At 28.8% G+C, this 15,488-nt stretch overlaps 3 protein-coding genes across 8 annotated transcripts; 1 reads left to right on the top strand and 2 right to left on the bottom strand.

Moving 5' to 3' along the window:
* Positions 1 to 7: 7 nt before the first annotated feature.
* LOC139993351 (dolichyldiphosphatase 1) lies at positions 8 to 2,447 on the bottom strand. The gene is made up of 5 exons (XM_072014998.1): positions 2,188 to 2,447; positions 1,715 to 1,815; positions 1,466 to 1,644; positions 1,160 to 1,387; positions 8 to 1,092 (listed from the first exon to the last, which is right to left on the bottom strand). The coding sequence occupies exons 1-5, from the start codon at positions 2,294 to 2,296 to the stop codon at positions 963 to 965; spliced, it is 747 nt and encodes a 248-aa protein (XP_071871099.1). The 5' UTR covers positions 2,297 to 2,447; the 3' UTR covers positions 8 to 962.
* Positions 2,448 to 2,801: 354 nt separating this feature from the next.
* On the top strand, positions 2,802 to 14,181 carry Marf1 (meiosis regulator and mRNA stability factor 1-like protein). 6 transcript variants are annotated; one of them, XM_072014940.1, is made up of 26 exons: positions 2,802 to 2,951; positions 3,024 to 3,134; positions 3,416 to 3,739; positions 3,839 to 3,982; positions 4,081 to 4,362; positions 4,690 to 4,856; positions 5,610 to 5,704; positions 5,798 to 5,993; positions 6,255 to 6,426; positions 6,505 to 6,709; positions 6,782 to 6,861; positions 6,952 to 7,077; positions 7,161 to 7,313; positions 7,387 to 7,785; positions 8,029 to 8,204; positions 8,293 to 8,465; positions 8,542 to 8,753; positions 8,823 to 8,973; positions 9,045 to 9,220; positions 9,296 to 9,679; positions 9,746 to 9,949; positions 10,019 to 10,289; positions 10,370 to 10,743; positions 10,831 to 10,923; positions 11,004 to 11,376; positions 11,463 to 14,181. In XM_072014940.1, the coding sequence occupies exons 3-26, from the start codon at positions 3,455 to 3,457 to the stop codon at positions 11,516 to 11,518; spliced, it is 4,947 nt and encodes a 1,648-aa protein (XP_071871041.1). In that variant the 5' UTR covers positions 2,802 to 2,951; positions 3,024 to 3,134; positions 3,416 to 3,454; the 3' UTR covers positions 11,519 to 14,181. The 6 variants fall into 6 exon arrangements, with proteins under 6 accessions (XP_071871041.1, XP_071871045.1, XP_071871044.1 ...); XM_072014944.1 differs by having other exon boundaries at positions 2,867 to 3,134; positions 6,333 to 6,426; XM_072014943.1 differs by having other exon boundaries at positions 2,867 to 3,134; positions 6,550 to 6,709.
* Nd-pdsw (NADH dehydrogenase (ubiquinone) PDSW subunit) lies at positions 13,821 to 14,863 on the bottom strand. The gene is made up of 4 exons (XM_072015001.1): positions 14,656 to 14,863; positions 14,420 to 14,555; positions 14,192 to 14,331; positions 13,821 to 14,112 (listed from the first exon to the last, which is right to left on the bottom strand). The coding sequence occupies exons 1-4, from the start codon at positions 14,735 to 14,737 to the stop codon at positions 13,991 to 13,993; spliced, it is 480 nt and encodes a 159-aa protein (XP_071871102.1). The 5' UTR covers positions 14,738 to 14,863; the 3' UTR covers positions 13,821 to 13,990.
* Positions 14,864 to 15,488: the final 625 nt, after the last annotated feature.

Raw genomic sequence — 15,488 nt, 5'->3', positions numbered from 1 at the left:
CGCAGACATTTTTTGCACTGTGCATCACTTTTATTTAAATTTTAGTTATAAAATGTTATTGCGTATTTACATCATAATAATTTCGACCCAGGAATTGCAATTTTTGCTTATTTGTCAGTACCAAATTTTGTATTTGTTACAATGTAATCGTTATAACGATATTTAGTTGAGCAACATAATAATGATATAATTCTAACATTTTGTTTTTTTCCATATATTAAGTATAAAACAAAATTAACATACACTGTGTACAAGCATAAATAAACAATTTATCATTCTTCTAGAAACTATCTCATTTAGAAATCAACAGCTAAAATAATCACTGACTAATTAAAGTTTTTGATTTCGCGCATTTAATTGAAATAGTAATTTTTCAATTCAACTGCTTACTAATTCTTATCTTATGTCTTTTCACTTGCAACTGTTTTAATATCGAGATAAATATGCAGACTCTAATATTATTTACTTAAATATACTGCATTAAAAAATCTTTTACCCTTTCATCTTTTTTTTTTTAGAAATAAAATATAGATGTACTACGACATGATTAGAAAGTGTATAAATTCCCATCCTAAATTTATCTTTCGTTTAAATTAAAAATTGATCAACTTTCAAAGCTAGAGAGAACATTTTGTCTTTATGAAATAGAATGTAAATATAAAAATTAACAAAGGACAATGACGTTTATCAAATACGCGTTATAAATAATTTATGCGAAGTTATAAAAACTTAATTGAAAAAACGTACACGACCTAAAGCTATTAACATGAAAATTCATATGCAAAATTTGTACTAATATCTTATGTATTTAAATATTATCAGTGGTAAAGTTCAGTGCAATTGAATCTTAATTTAAATGAATCTTTAATTTTTGTATTTCATCTGACTGAATTTATCCACTTGATGTTAGAATGATTTTTTATATCCTATTTGTTATCAGCCCATTGGCCAGACATTAGGCGTCATTGCGATTTCATTGATACTAGCTTTCTTGAACGTGCTCGCGCCTCTGTACGAATATTTGTATATTCAAACCAAAGAATATTAGGAATTAATGTTGTATCGCGTAATAACAAATATTCTGATATCCGCCTGCAAATAATATCACACGTAATACTATTTTTCATGAGATTAGGAAGCTTTTTTAACAATAACTTACCATGATACAATTACAGGAAAAATTGGTGTAAGGACTACATATGTGATTGTAAACCATACTGCCCCTAATATGATACCTATGAATGTACCCCACAGAACTTGAGATTTGCTGTGGTATAATAAATAAACTCTACTGTATGTAACTAAAATAGCAACAATTATACAAGCAGCTATGATAGTGATCCTCCAGAACTTTTCTGAGATGCTGCTATTATTATTGTGATGTAACCTACAAATATATACATATATTTATAAATATACATAAAAGACATAATATAATTACCTTTGGAAAATAGAAGTAAATTACCTGATACATATAAAAAGTATGGTGTATGTAGCAAAAAACCACATGAACTGTGCATGCATGGATGGCATACCATATTCAACATAGACAGCATCACGTCTCATTGGCCTTGCTTCACAAATTGTGTGTTTTAAAATAAAATTTATCCATTCATTAAATATAACACCGCTAAAAAAGGTAATCTGAAAAAAGAATCAATCTTAGATATTCAAACCATAAGCATATTAAATTATCTATAAAAATTGTACTTACTGTGTGTAAATCTCTTCTAAAGAGAATCAATGTTATAAAACCAATTATAATAACAAATGGTACTAAACTTATCAGAGCTAAAAATTTTCCAAATAAATCACCTGCAAATTAAAGAAAATTTAAATAAATATATCTTTAATAATCTAGATAAACTAAATTTAGGTATAAGTACATAATATTCCTAAACATCAAGTCTCATATTTTTTAATGAAATGCATTGTTGAAATACATGTTCTTGTTAAACATATGTAAAAAGTTGAAGTAAACAAAAATTATTCGGCACGTGGGAAAACGCGCTAACTAAAAATTCTGACTGAAAAATATATACAAAATTGGATTGAAAATATTTAATTTAAAGATACAACATTTTTCAAAAAAAAAACACCAAGCATATTTATGAGACAAGAAATTTTTACATAATCACACAATGAAAAAAGCAATTAAATTATACAGAAAAATTTTGAGGTACTCGCCTTGTGGATATTCAACTAAGGTAAGGGACAAAGGGACCCATTCTGACTTTTGGACAGTATCGACGAAACGCGATTTAATTTCATAAAACGAGTCGTCTAACGATGCCATGTTATCGAAATATTTGAAGTGACCATAACTCGGACAACTCACCGCGCAGCAACGATCATGGAATTCGAAGGATAGTGGGAGAAACCTGACAGAATAATTTCAATGTGCATATAATTTAACAAGATCTGGCAAGAAAAAATAATTTACGTTATTTTTTCTAGTATGTACTTATATGACCAATCAAATTCTATATTCATTACATATTTGATCAATTATGCTGTTCCATTTAACATTATAGAAAATATGTTAAAAAGAATTGAAATCACACATAATTGAGAATTCGTGAAAATAAAAATAATTAAGAAGTACATTTCTCTACTCCAAAAATATTATGTTACATTCATCTTGAACATACTAGGTATTCATATTTTTAAATTGTATGAATAGTAGGAATATAGAATACGTATAATGAATAATGTATAATATAACATTTTTAACAATTTCATATTATTTAATTATTTAATAATATTTCTTAATGTATAGAAAATAAATATACAGAATGCGAAATTGAATTATGCAAATTCAACTAGTGACTTAAAAACGTAAAGTTACTATCTGAGCTTGCAAGATGCATTGTGCACTGCGTAAGAAGCGGGAGAGGTAGCGAATTGGATAGTTGCATGTTACTTTGATCGATGTTTGCTTCCTGTTTGTGGTACTAATTTTATTCAGGAGTCGGTACGATGTGTGTGTCGTTTGTGATTTTAATTTGCCGATTGTTTTGTAGTTTTTCTAGAACTTTTTAACAAATTTCGTTTATCTTACGTTTGGCCACGTCCTGTATGCCCGTACAAGCCGACAACAATTTTTTAAACTATGTGATGTACTAATGTTTTAGGTAACGTACGATTTTTTGTATATTATATCATATATTGAATATTATCTGTGCAATTTTTTAATATTACTTAATGATGTTCATAATAATAATACTAATACATTATTAAGAGTACAAAATGTAATAGTGATATCTATAAATTTTGTTAATATTCATTCTCTCTTCATTCTCTTGTCATTATTAGGTTTTATTTCCCTATCGCGCGTAATTATATATTAATAAAATATTGTTTCTATTTATTCCCATTGAATATATATTTATTATACACATTATTTTGATCGTAGATTTTGCATTGGAATGTTACATGACATTCTTTAAACCACATGGCAGACCAAGATAATGCAGATTACTATGCACTTTGTACAAATGACCAAAATAAGACAGAAGGTCTAAATGAAAGGCTAATAGAAAGGAGCATATCTCAATCATTATGTGACCTAAATAGTAGCAATAATAGTGTTACAGCTGAAAATGGAGCATCTGTTTCTCCATTGTTAAGTCACTATAAATATCATCGTTTCTCACATCATGATAGTCCAGTTAATTTTTCATCTTTACCAACGTATCTTCCACCCATTGGTGTATTTTGGGATATAGAAAATTGCCATGTTAGTATTAAATCTTGTAATTTTATATTACTGAAATATATTACATAATACTATAGTTAAATATATTTAAATATATAATATTTCTTATGATTATGACAGGTACCAAAAGGAAGGTCTGCCATGGCTGCAACCCAAGTAATTAGAGAAAAATTTTTTGGTGGTTATAGGGAAGCAGAATTTATTGTAGTTTGTGATGTCTTAAGAGAAAATAATCGGGTTATGAAAGAATTGAATAATGCTCAGGTAAGTTAATCTGTGTATCTTTTAAAATTATAAATTATTTAATAATAGTATCATTTTTTATACTATAATGTTGCATTTATAAATCTTGTGTTTCACAGGTTAATTTAATACATGTTGCTAGAGAATGTAAAAATGCTGCTGATGAAAAACTCAAGCAATCTATTAGAAGATTTGCTGATATTCATGGAAGTCCAGCAGCTGTGATTTTAATATCTGGTGATATTAATTTTGCTCCTGATCTTAGTGATTTACGTTATAGGAAGAAAATTCATGTCATACTTTTACACATGAAAAATATATCTGAAGCATTGATACTGTGTGCTAATGAGCACTATGATTTCTCAGAACTTATGGAATCACTGCCATCTACAACAATACAGGTAAATAAATATTAGTTAATTTCTAATTTCATATGACATTTTTCTAATCTTTTCTTAATAAAAAATGAAACACGAGTAGCATTTGTAATTGAAGCTTTGTACAATAAACTATTTCACCATAATTGTTTTTTTTATTGTCGTATGTAAGTATGTCTATTAATTTGTCTGTTGATATTAAAATATTTTTGAGTTTGTAGTAATATGTGTATCTATGTAAATTAGGTTAAAATACATACTATCTTTATAAATGTAAAATATGAACATGTTAATTATCTCCACATATGTGTGTATATTTTTTAGTATTTTGTAAAGTTATATACCTTCCAGGTTACTGCATATTGCGATCTCCTAGTTAGTAACCTTCCTGAAGATCAGGATATTATGTTTATTAAATGTTATCTTAAACAAATGTTCGAAAGCTGCGGTGGCCAAGTGATGGAAATTCAGTCAAATACTGCAATCGTACGCTTTACTTCAAAATCTTTTGCAGACAGGTATTATATATATGTATATTTGTTGTCTTTTTACTATTTCGTAAATTTTGTTTAATTGTATATACAAAATAATAATTGTATGTCTGAAAATGTAGTATAGTGTGTATTCATAATTTAATTATACTATGAATAATATATGATATCAGACGTAGCTTTATGTTTGAATAACCCGCCTGTTAAGTGACCAATGATTTACTTCTGTGTACAAACATTCTATTGGTCTCTTTAATATTAACAAAAAAGACCTGTATTTAAAGTATGTAGTAGGGATAGATACATAAATAAGATAGAGTTCAAATAGTGTACAACAATGTAACGAACCTAATGGCAGTGTAAGAAGATTATAATTTTGATTTGTATAACATATCTAGTTCATATATGTGTATAGTAGTAATTAAGTGTTGAAAAATTGTTATTTTCTGATATATTGTTATTATTTATCGTTTTATTTATCTATATTACAATGTTGACACAAACTGATAATTTTATTTATATATAAGGTAAGATAATAATATAGCTGCTAGTAAAAAATTATTACTGCGAAAAATACAAGCATTTAGTGAATTATATATACTAATTAAAATGCATTGAATTTCTCTGAGAAATAAACGGACATTACAATTTGTATTATACATGTGTTTATTAAAATCTTCAAGGTCATTTATAGACAGAATTGATTATCTTGTGTACTGGCCCTTTGTAATCACAGTTAACCGACTTTGCTTAATAACAATGTGACTTTTTTTTTTATAGGGCTCAGAAGCGTATGGATGGAAAGATTATTCTTGGTTCGAAAATTTCCGTAAAATTTCAAAAAGAGAAAACAAGTAACTTTCAGCAAAATCGAGGTAATGTTGTTATTTATATAACGTAATATGTATGTATATATTATTTATTAACAGTACACTTTTTCTTACAATACACAATTCTTACACTTTTAGCAAATTCTATCAATAAAAACGGTACTGTAAGTGAATCAGAAATTGTTACCAGTTCTCCAAGGCAAATGTACAGTGCAAGTGCTTCGTTAACGGGTGGAAGAGCCCTTCAGATTCCACATTATCAGTCATCATCGCCGGTTATTGGAACATACTCTGGATGGAATGCTCATTGTGCTTCTGCTTCAGCACCAGTAGGGTAATTGTAAATTACATTTAGTTTTATATATGTATCAATAATCATAAGAATGATGAACATCCGAGAAAGAGTCTTCGAGTCGCAAGGAAACATTGCCGTTGCTTGATTCGGATTTTGGAGTCGCAAATGGACATTGTTCTTGCTTGATTCAGGCAATGAAATTAGAAAAACTTTGATCTTATCTGATAGAATATGGAACAAAGTAATGACAATTGCTATAAATATTTCAAAAATTAAGATCGTTATATTTATTTTTTACAGGATGGTTCAACCATCATCCGTTTTTGTTGGCAGATCATATCCAAATAATAGTAATAATAATAATGTAGCTTTTAATAGAACTTATAACGAACTTGCAAGAGCCCAATCTCCATTGTTTTGGCAAGTTTCTGGTCCCCAACAATTTGGTCATGTATGGGAAGAACAATATAAGGTATGTAATTTCATTGAAATTTTACGTTTGTGAACTATGTTGTGTATAATTTTGATTTATTATTTACAATAATTTAAGGTGGAAAAAACGAAAGTACTTAGTAGAAGAATTCATATTCCGCAGGCTCGGGAAAATGGAGTTGTAAATAATAATACTTCTCGAAATTCTGAGGGTTTAAGACGTATTAGAGGTACACAAACTTCGTTTGTTCAACCTCCAGAATGGACTGGTCCAAGGCAACAATATCCTCCATTGAATGTTCCTGCGAGTTTGAATGGAGCTGGTATGTAGATCATTTCCTCTTTTTTCTCTAAAGAATCTTAAATTGTAATTAATAAATTTTTAATACGCGTAGCTCCATCAAATTTTAAACGCCGAAGTCCATCTCCTATGTATGACTTGCAATCACGAGAGAGAAATCAGTGGAATGGACAGGTATAAATTAATTTAAAATGTAAATTAACAAAATTGAAATGGATTTACTTCTTTCTTACTTTTTCAATACTTCTTTCCTTTAAAAATTAGCAGAATGCGTCTGTACGTAGTACTAGGACACCATCGCCTTATGAAAATACAGTACAAACGGTAAGCCAACAAAGTAATCATACCTCACCTTATCATCCAAGTGATACGGAAAACGAAGAAGTTGAGGTACTTTTATCTTTTTCTACTCTCTATGTGTTCGCGCTTCTTTATTCTTTTCTATATTGATAATTTGTTTTTCGATATATTAGAATTTTTTCAATCCAATAAATAATCATAATGGAATATCAACGAATAATGAAACGTGCACGCCAATTGAACTGCAAGTAACTAATTTAGACCAAAGTATTAATCCAAAAAAGATGAGACATATGCTTGTCTCTATTTTTATGGAACATGTGATGGTAAATATTTAGCATTTTAATTGCATTATTTTAACTTTAAGTAACTTCCGCTTATTTTTAATTAACATTTTAGGTGTTAAATGTTTCTATTTTTACACAGTCTGATGGTAACTTTGCGGCAAGTGTCAAAGTACCTTCTTTATCAGACGCACAATACGCGATTTCTCAGTTACATCGTCGTAAAGTAGGGTATAAACGTATTTTAATATCGTACGCTCATAGTGGTAGAGCAAGTCCTCAGGTTGTACGAGCGCAAATTGTGATGTTACTGCAAGAAGTACCTGGTCATAAACTCCCTCTTTTTAAGTTTCGAGAAATGTACGAGAGTCGTTTCATGATTTCCATCAGCGTTTCCGAGTTGTACAAAATGAAAGATGTTTGTATTATTACGGAAGATCCTGGTGGTAGAATGGTTTCTCTTAATCCGGATCATAGAAATACTCCATCGCCATGTTTTAATAATACAAATCAGGTACCTTAGATCTTATATATTGTATATTGTTATATAGTAAATTCTAGATTTACGATGATGTATATCAAGCCGAGTTTAAGCTTTTCCGATAAGAGTAGAGTTATATTATTCCTCTTATCGTTGAGGAGCGATGACGATTATCTAAAAGCGATTAAAGATTATTCTGAAATAATATAAAAAATATTTAATATATAAATATGTAAATTACATATGAAGTATAAACGAGTAAGTGTAATGTTTTAGGATGAACAAGTAGAGTTACCATATTGTACTATTCATACGTTAAAACCATGGTCTGATAAAGGATGGGCCGAACAAAAAGTAGCATCACTCCCTAATGTAAAAATTTCTTTAAAGGTTCTCGATCCACGTATACACCAATTACTAACGACGCATAACGGAAGTTTACCATTGCCTAGGTATATTGCTATATCGTAATTTTCAAATAAAACTTAATTTTGTTTCTTTTTTTATTTAATAATTTTCTTCGTGAAAAATTAATTTTAGTTTGCCAAATTGTTACGAAGCTGAATTTAAAGAAAAATTACAAGTAGTTGAAAATGGAGTACCCTTAGAACATTTAGTATCTTGCTTATCCTGTGTTGAATTGAAACAGGGTATTGGTAGTGTAAAGTATCTTATATGGACAGGAAATAAAATTCATGAAAATAATCAGGAAGGTAAGGTTCTTTAATAGTGATTGTTAAATTAATCAATGATTGATCAACATTAGTATAATTTTCTTTTTCTTCTTAGAGAATAAATGTGTGAGTTCTCCGCTTGCAAATCAATTAGCACTTTTCAGTCGTGAATTGGTTGATCTTCTGAAAACTGCTCCACACTGCCAGTTACCATTTAACCGCTTTATACCCGCATATCATCATCATTTTGGAAGACAATGTAGGGTCGCCGATTACGGATTCACTAAACTAATTGATTTGTTAGAAGCACTTACTCATACTGTACAAGTACGTAAAAAAATTGAATTAATTTAAAATATATTATTTCATTGATGAGATGTTAATTATGCAATTTAGGTAATGGGTGAAGGAAACAATCGTGTGGTCACATTATCTCATCGTGCACAAGTACGTCGTTTCACGTCTGATCTTCTAAGAGTCTTAAAGTCCAAAGCTAGTAAACAAGTAGCACTTTCCGAATTTCCAAGTGTTTATGCTAGAGTAATAGGTAAGGATCTTTTACGGTATTAAATAAGTGAAAAATACAATGCATATATAAGAGAAAAACATTTTTTCTAGCTAAACCATGGGATATTGTGGATTATGGAGTATGTGAAATCGAAGACATTCTCAGTGAAGTATCAGAAAATACTGTGGTTGTCACTGTGATTAATGGAGGAGATAAGATGATAGCTATTCCCAAACGAGAACAAACTGCAGAAGAGATAGAACGAACAAAACAATTTGCTGTCGAAGTATGATATAAACAAAATCAAAAATGTAAGAAGCTAATTATGTATTTATGTATAAATATATTTATACCGTTTTAGGTTGTCGAGTTGTTACGACATGCGCCTCAGTGTAGAATGCAATTTAATAAGTTTGTGCCATCGTATCATCATCACTTCGGTCATCAGTGTCGAGTATCAGATTACGGCTTTACGAAATTAATCGAATTATTTGAAGCTATACCGGAGATAGTTAAAATAGAAGATGATAATTCCGGAGAAAGACAAATTTCTTTAACAGAAAAGGAAGGTCTTCTTGTACTTTCTGAGCAAATATCCAAATTAATTACCCGGTCGAAAGGTTGTCTTAGTGTTTCTAACATTGCACAAAACTTTCTACGTCAATTTGGCTATGCATTAAAACCAGAATTATTCGGTTGCATCTCTGTGTTGCAACTTATGCAAAAACTTGGGGACACTGTGAAGGTATTAAAAAAGAACATTAAAATTATTTTCATATATGTTCAATATTTTAATTTATTAATTTTTCAGATTGTATATTTGCCAAGTAGACCTGTAGTTATGATGGTAGATAAGTCTCACGTGCAGCAATTGACCTTACAATGCCGTCGATTACTCATGGATAAACCACAACATAGAATGTCACTTCAAGAGTTCCAACACTTATACGCTCAATATTATTTAAAATCGTGTAACATAGACGAACTAAAGCAAAATTTATCCAATGTAGTTCGAGTAAGTTTTAATTCTATTAGATGAACATATCTTTATAGAAAACTTGTAAAGGTATAGATATAATTTCAGTTTACAACACTAAAGGACGAACAGTTCATAGAACTTACTCCATTACATTGTTTTGCTTGTAATGTATATCGTGTAATGATGAATTATGGTGGAGCACTAAAACTTTCACAGTTCGAAACGGCATATTTATCTACTATAGGTTCCGTTTGTAACCCTGTAGACTATGGATTTCCAACACTTTTTGCACTTTTGCAAGCATTACCTTGTACGGTAACAATAAAATTATCACGGCGCAAGAAAAATATCATATATTTGAATAAAAAGATTACTGGTAGGTAAAAGTAGTTATTCACAACTGTTTAGAAAGATCTATTATAAAAATTGTATGATTCAATTTACTTCTATAAATAGCTGTAGGTATAGCATTACCACCAACATATGCATCAGGATCATCGTATTGTGATACAGATTCCAGTAATGAATCGTTTGAAAGCGATTCATCCTCTCGTGTCAATGTTTCAAATAATTCAACCATACCAGAGCAAACAAAGTGGGTAGAGCAAGTTTCTGAAAGTCAGGATTCCTGGAAACAAACAGATACAGACAATCTGTGGTCAAAAGACTCTACCAAATCTTGGATGACTTCAAGTACGGAAGATAGATTGGTCAATTGGTCGTTGCGTGAAGAAAGTGGAAGTGAAAGCTTTCTCAAAAGCCTAATGCAAACACCAATTATGTTACATGGTTTTCCACCTGCACCTCCAAAACCAGATTCTCCACCTGAGGTACTTTCTTTATAAACTCTATGTGTCTTTTATTTAATAATATAATATAATATAGCATAATGGTAAATTTTATCTTTTAAATTACAGGAAGATTTAAATAAGAATCAATGGGAATCATCAGTTTGGACGACACCAACGAAATTTGCATATCTACGGGATGAACATACTACTAATGTACAGGTAAATATTACCTGCATATGAGTACATTTAATTGTTTTTGTAGTACAACTTATTAGTATAAACTTTCTTTATATTAATAGGTTCCTCCATTTACTTTACCTCTTTCTTGGAATCACATCACATGCAGTGATAGTAACTTACTATCACCAACAAAGAATTTATTAACTGCTGCAGCCAATCCTTTAAATCCACGTACTTCACCTTTCTTCTCTTCCAAACGTAACTTGGTTGTTGCCCCTCATCCTTCTGAATTACCGCTTCCATCGTTATCATTAACTCCCAAGAAGAACGTGTCTTCAGAAAATATTACAATTGCTGAGAGTTTTACAAATAAGCAAGAAAAAATTGTTAATAGTTCTATGGAAGACATAAATCTTAAAAATAATGAAAATGATAGCAGTAACATGGAAGGCAATGGTACTGAAGAGAAACACAGTACTCCTACACAACAATGTAAGTAATGTATTTTTCTTAATAATTAACTGTTATTTCATTTAAATTGTAGCATATCATATATTGAATAATATGTTTTTTTACAGTATTTACAAGTAAACGTCGTTTAGCTGCTCAATTCAATCGACCTATTGAGTCATGAATTCAGTGTGAGGACTAAGAACGTATTTACATACACTGCAGAAGCAAAGAAGCTGATATCTAAACACATTTTGTACCCATATGATGTGTTAATGATATTAATAAGGAAAGGAACTGTATTAGCATGTCGGTAGGCTGTCACACAGTGGGTTCAAATACCTATATGCCATTTTCTAAATGATGGTAGGTACCCTCCCCTCATTTATATAAGAATTAATTATGGTAACAATATATCAATTTGATACATACGGAATAAAAAACAGAATTTATTTTCAAAAGGTATGAAAATATACACGTACATAAATATCTATATACTAAGTACCTATAATTTTTGGTTTAAAAATTATGAATAAGTGTGCGGCGTTTATACCGAGTGATCTGTACTGATTGTATTGCGTGTCAAATTCATGTAGCATTTTTCATACTGTGATATAGAATAGAAAAAGAGGAAAATGAATGCAAATGATAGTGCATAAGGATGAATAGAAAGTGGGCAATAATTGTACAAATCGTATAGGATTGGGCCAAGATCCTATATTGAAAGCTACTATTTGTTATAATAAAATTATACCTTAGTAAAATTTTATGTAAAGCGAAAATTAAATTCGAATTTTTTGTTCATTAATAATGTAATTGCTAAGCATTCTTTTTTTAACTTTATTAAATGAACTGTTTTCTATGATGGAGATTTTATTGGCTCAACCCTATCAATTATTGTAAATTATTCTCATAAAAAATGAATTGTACTAGAAAGATCAACATATAAACCGTTAAATTATTGTTGTTCAACAATAATCTTATTCTCAATTATGAAATCCAATACAATTCATTTTTATAATTTAACGTTAACTTTATCTTCCATTCGTACAATTACTTTTCTCATTCGTGTCAGAGAATTCCTTTTATTAATATCTGTTCATTTTTTATTGCGTATACGATAATACTTTGTAATTCTATTACGAATGAATGCATTTTGAGAATTCTAATGGTAATTGAAGTGCAATGTATGGTATTTAGAGCTGTCATATTACTTTTTTGTATAAATGAAATGTTTTTAATTAAGGAATTATTAAGTTTAATGTTAGTAGTCAATATCGAGTAACTCAAACTTGCAAGAATGGATGAAACAAACATGATATACAAAATGAAATTTTACGAATTCCATTTAAATTCATTAAAGGGATTGTTGAATAGTGATAGGCAATAAATATTTTATCGAAAGTGAGACAAATAAGAAGTACACCTTTGTATCGATCAGGTTTCAAACTTTAATGTTACTTTTAGTAATGACAATATTATTCTACGAGATTTTGTTTTCAGCGTCAAATGAGAACAAAGAGAGAAAAAAAAAATATTGATCATTATCTACAAAAAATATGATTAATAGATTTAATATGTGATATGAATGAATGGTAAGAAATTACTCTCTTTGAATTATATGTAAATGATCTTGTTGATCTCATATTTTATTTTATTATTAAGAAGTATTTTATATTAAAAATAAAATATGTATACAATTTCGCGAACAGAGGGGAGCCTGGATCAAAAACATTATTATGAATTGTTAAATGAGTTGCCACTGAAAAGATTCTACTGCAGGTTCGCTACATTGCTTGAGATATTACTAAAAAATGAATCATGAATCGACTTAATCGTACTAAAATTTATGATTTGTTATACAACAGTCATATGTATTAATATTTTTACTATGTTTTCTAAATCTAATTTGTATTAATTTATTCAGATCAAATGAGATAGCTTTGTTACATGTTGTATATTTATTATGTAGGCATGTGGGTTCTATCGTATTTTATATCTATGTGAAAAGAGTGATAATTTTTACTTTATTTTTTAAATTGTACGAATTCGTCATTTTTGATTTTCTATTAGTCACTACAAGATTTCTTTTTATATTTTAAAAAACTTTTATTATTTGTGAATCTAAAATATTTAACATTATGCACTTATATTTTTCGTAAATATTGATTGTTTAAAACATTATTTATAGTAAATTTTATTTAGAATGGTTCTTACTAACGTTCTGACTAATAGAGAATTAAATTGGTCTTTATGCAAAAAATGTCAAAACGTGTGAAATACTGTAGTAATTGCATAAGAAAGTTTTATTGTAATAACAAATACAAAGAAAATTATGAAGTATAAATAATCAATGGAATCTTCTAAACAAGTATTGAATAAGATAATTTGTTATACAATAGATCACAAATTTTCATAAATACTGTTATAAGCGATAAAAATGAATCAGTGTATGAAATTTGAAAATTAAATTTGTGAGGTACAAATTTTAAATATTAGTTGTACAATCATTTATATTTTTGTTCATTGTACAATAGTTCATAATACAATACATTAATTTATTTTATAACCTTTTACAGATTATCTATCTACATAATGATATAAACTCAGCTTTAATTTCAAACTGAGATGTGTAGTATGTACATGAATTAATATTTTATATATATTTTTCATTAGTCATGCCACTACCGACTGGACCATGACGCCGTTCCCAAACCATGCGATGTTTTTGTTTCATGAATGCATCAATTACAGATTGCTGTGCACCAATGTCTCCATCTGTATTTCGTTGATACATTAGAATTAGAAATAAAACTTAGAATAAAGTAAGAATGATAATTTAAAAAATGTTATATACATTTTGTAAACCAAGCACCAGCTGCTTCTTTATAAGCATTATATAAGTCAGTACAAAATTTATCTTTGTCATCCCAATAATACCACCCACAATCTTCATATCGTTGCCTTAGTATACTAAGAATTTCATCATCAACCATCCTAATTTTGATCAAATATTCAAGTATTAGCGCATCTAGTCGATAATGTAAAAACATATAATATTATATAAGCATTTAACGAAATGTACTTATCACGCTCAAATTGATATTGTGCTTCTAAAATACAAACAGCGTCTAGTTCGTAACATTCATCGATTGTTGGAACTCGGCGAAATTTTTGATGGTACCATGGATATTTCTTCTGATTTGGTACAACAACCTTTTCTGTTAAAATAAATCATATATGTATATATATATATATATATGTATATATACTGTCACTGATTTCTATAATGACATAACCAAATAACTGATTGGATAATACCTCGGAAATATTCGACTGGTGCGTCCAATAAATAAAATACTTTGTTCATTATTCGATAGAAAGTATTTTGTTCCGGATCCATTTTTTTATAGATTAACTTACAATATACACAAACTAAAAATTATTTAATTTGTTGAAAACCTGTACATTCAAAATTGCAAGATCCTCTATTCAACTCATACAAGGATCAGACATAGAAGAACTACACATTGACAATGAGCGAAAATAAACTATATGGCTATATATGTTTTATCTAGTGATCATTAATTACATATAATATCTTCTAATAATTTGATATTTTTAAACGATATGCAATATTAATCTTACCTATTTCTTTCAATCAAAACGTATTTCAAATAAATCCTAAATTTAACCGTGTAATAACATCATATTTGAATGTTTCCTCTTTTTTATAAAAAATCTTATTATATATATAAAGAAAGTTGATAAAAAATATCATAAAATATCATAAAAAGAATACTTCAAATCTGCTAGTTTAATACAGATAAATAAATTATTTGATATTTCCAATTTTTAAATATTTCCACATCTAGTTACCTTTCTAGTGCAAATGTTGGTACAGCTTATTTGTCCTAGAAGTATAAAACTGAAATTTTAGGAAGTGACTCCTCCATTTTCATCGTTGCAGCCGAGATGGTAAGTTTGTACGTTATTATCCTTTGTAAAAGATAAGCAGATTTGTGCATTGTGTTTTACATTAATGTGAGAAACAATTATTTTATCATAAAATATTTTAACAATGACATTGTTACATTTTTCGTAATAAAAGTTAGTTAAAATGTTCTATAAAGTAATCAGAGTAAGTTTCTCAT

Source organism: Bombus fervidus, chromosome 12, assembly GCF_041682495.2.
Source record: "Bombus fervidus isolate BK054 chromosome 12, iyBomFerv1, whole genome shotgun sequence".
Classification (NCBI taxonomy): domain Eukaryota; kingdom Metazoa; phylum Arthropoda; class Insecta; order Hymenoptera; family Apidae; genus Bombus; species Bombus fervidus.
Note: the sequence above shows the minus strand (reverse complement) of the source record. Positions and strands in the feature narration are given on the sequence as shown.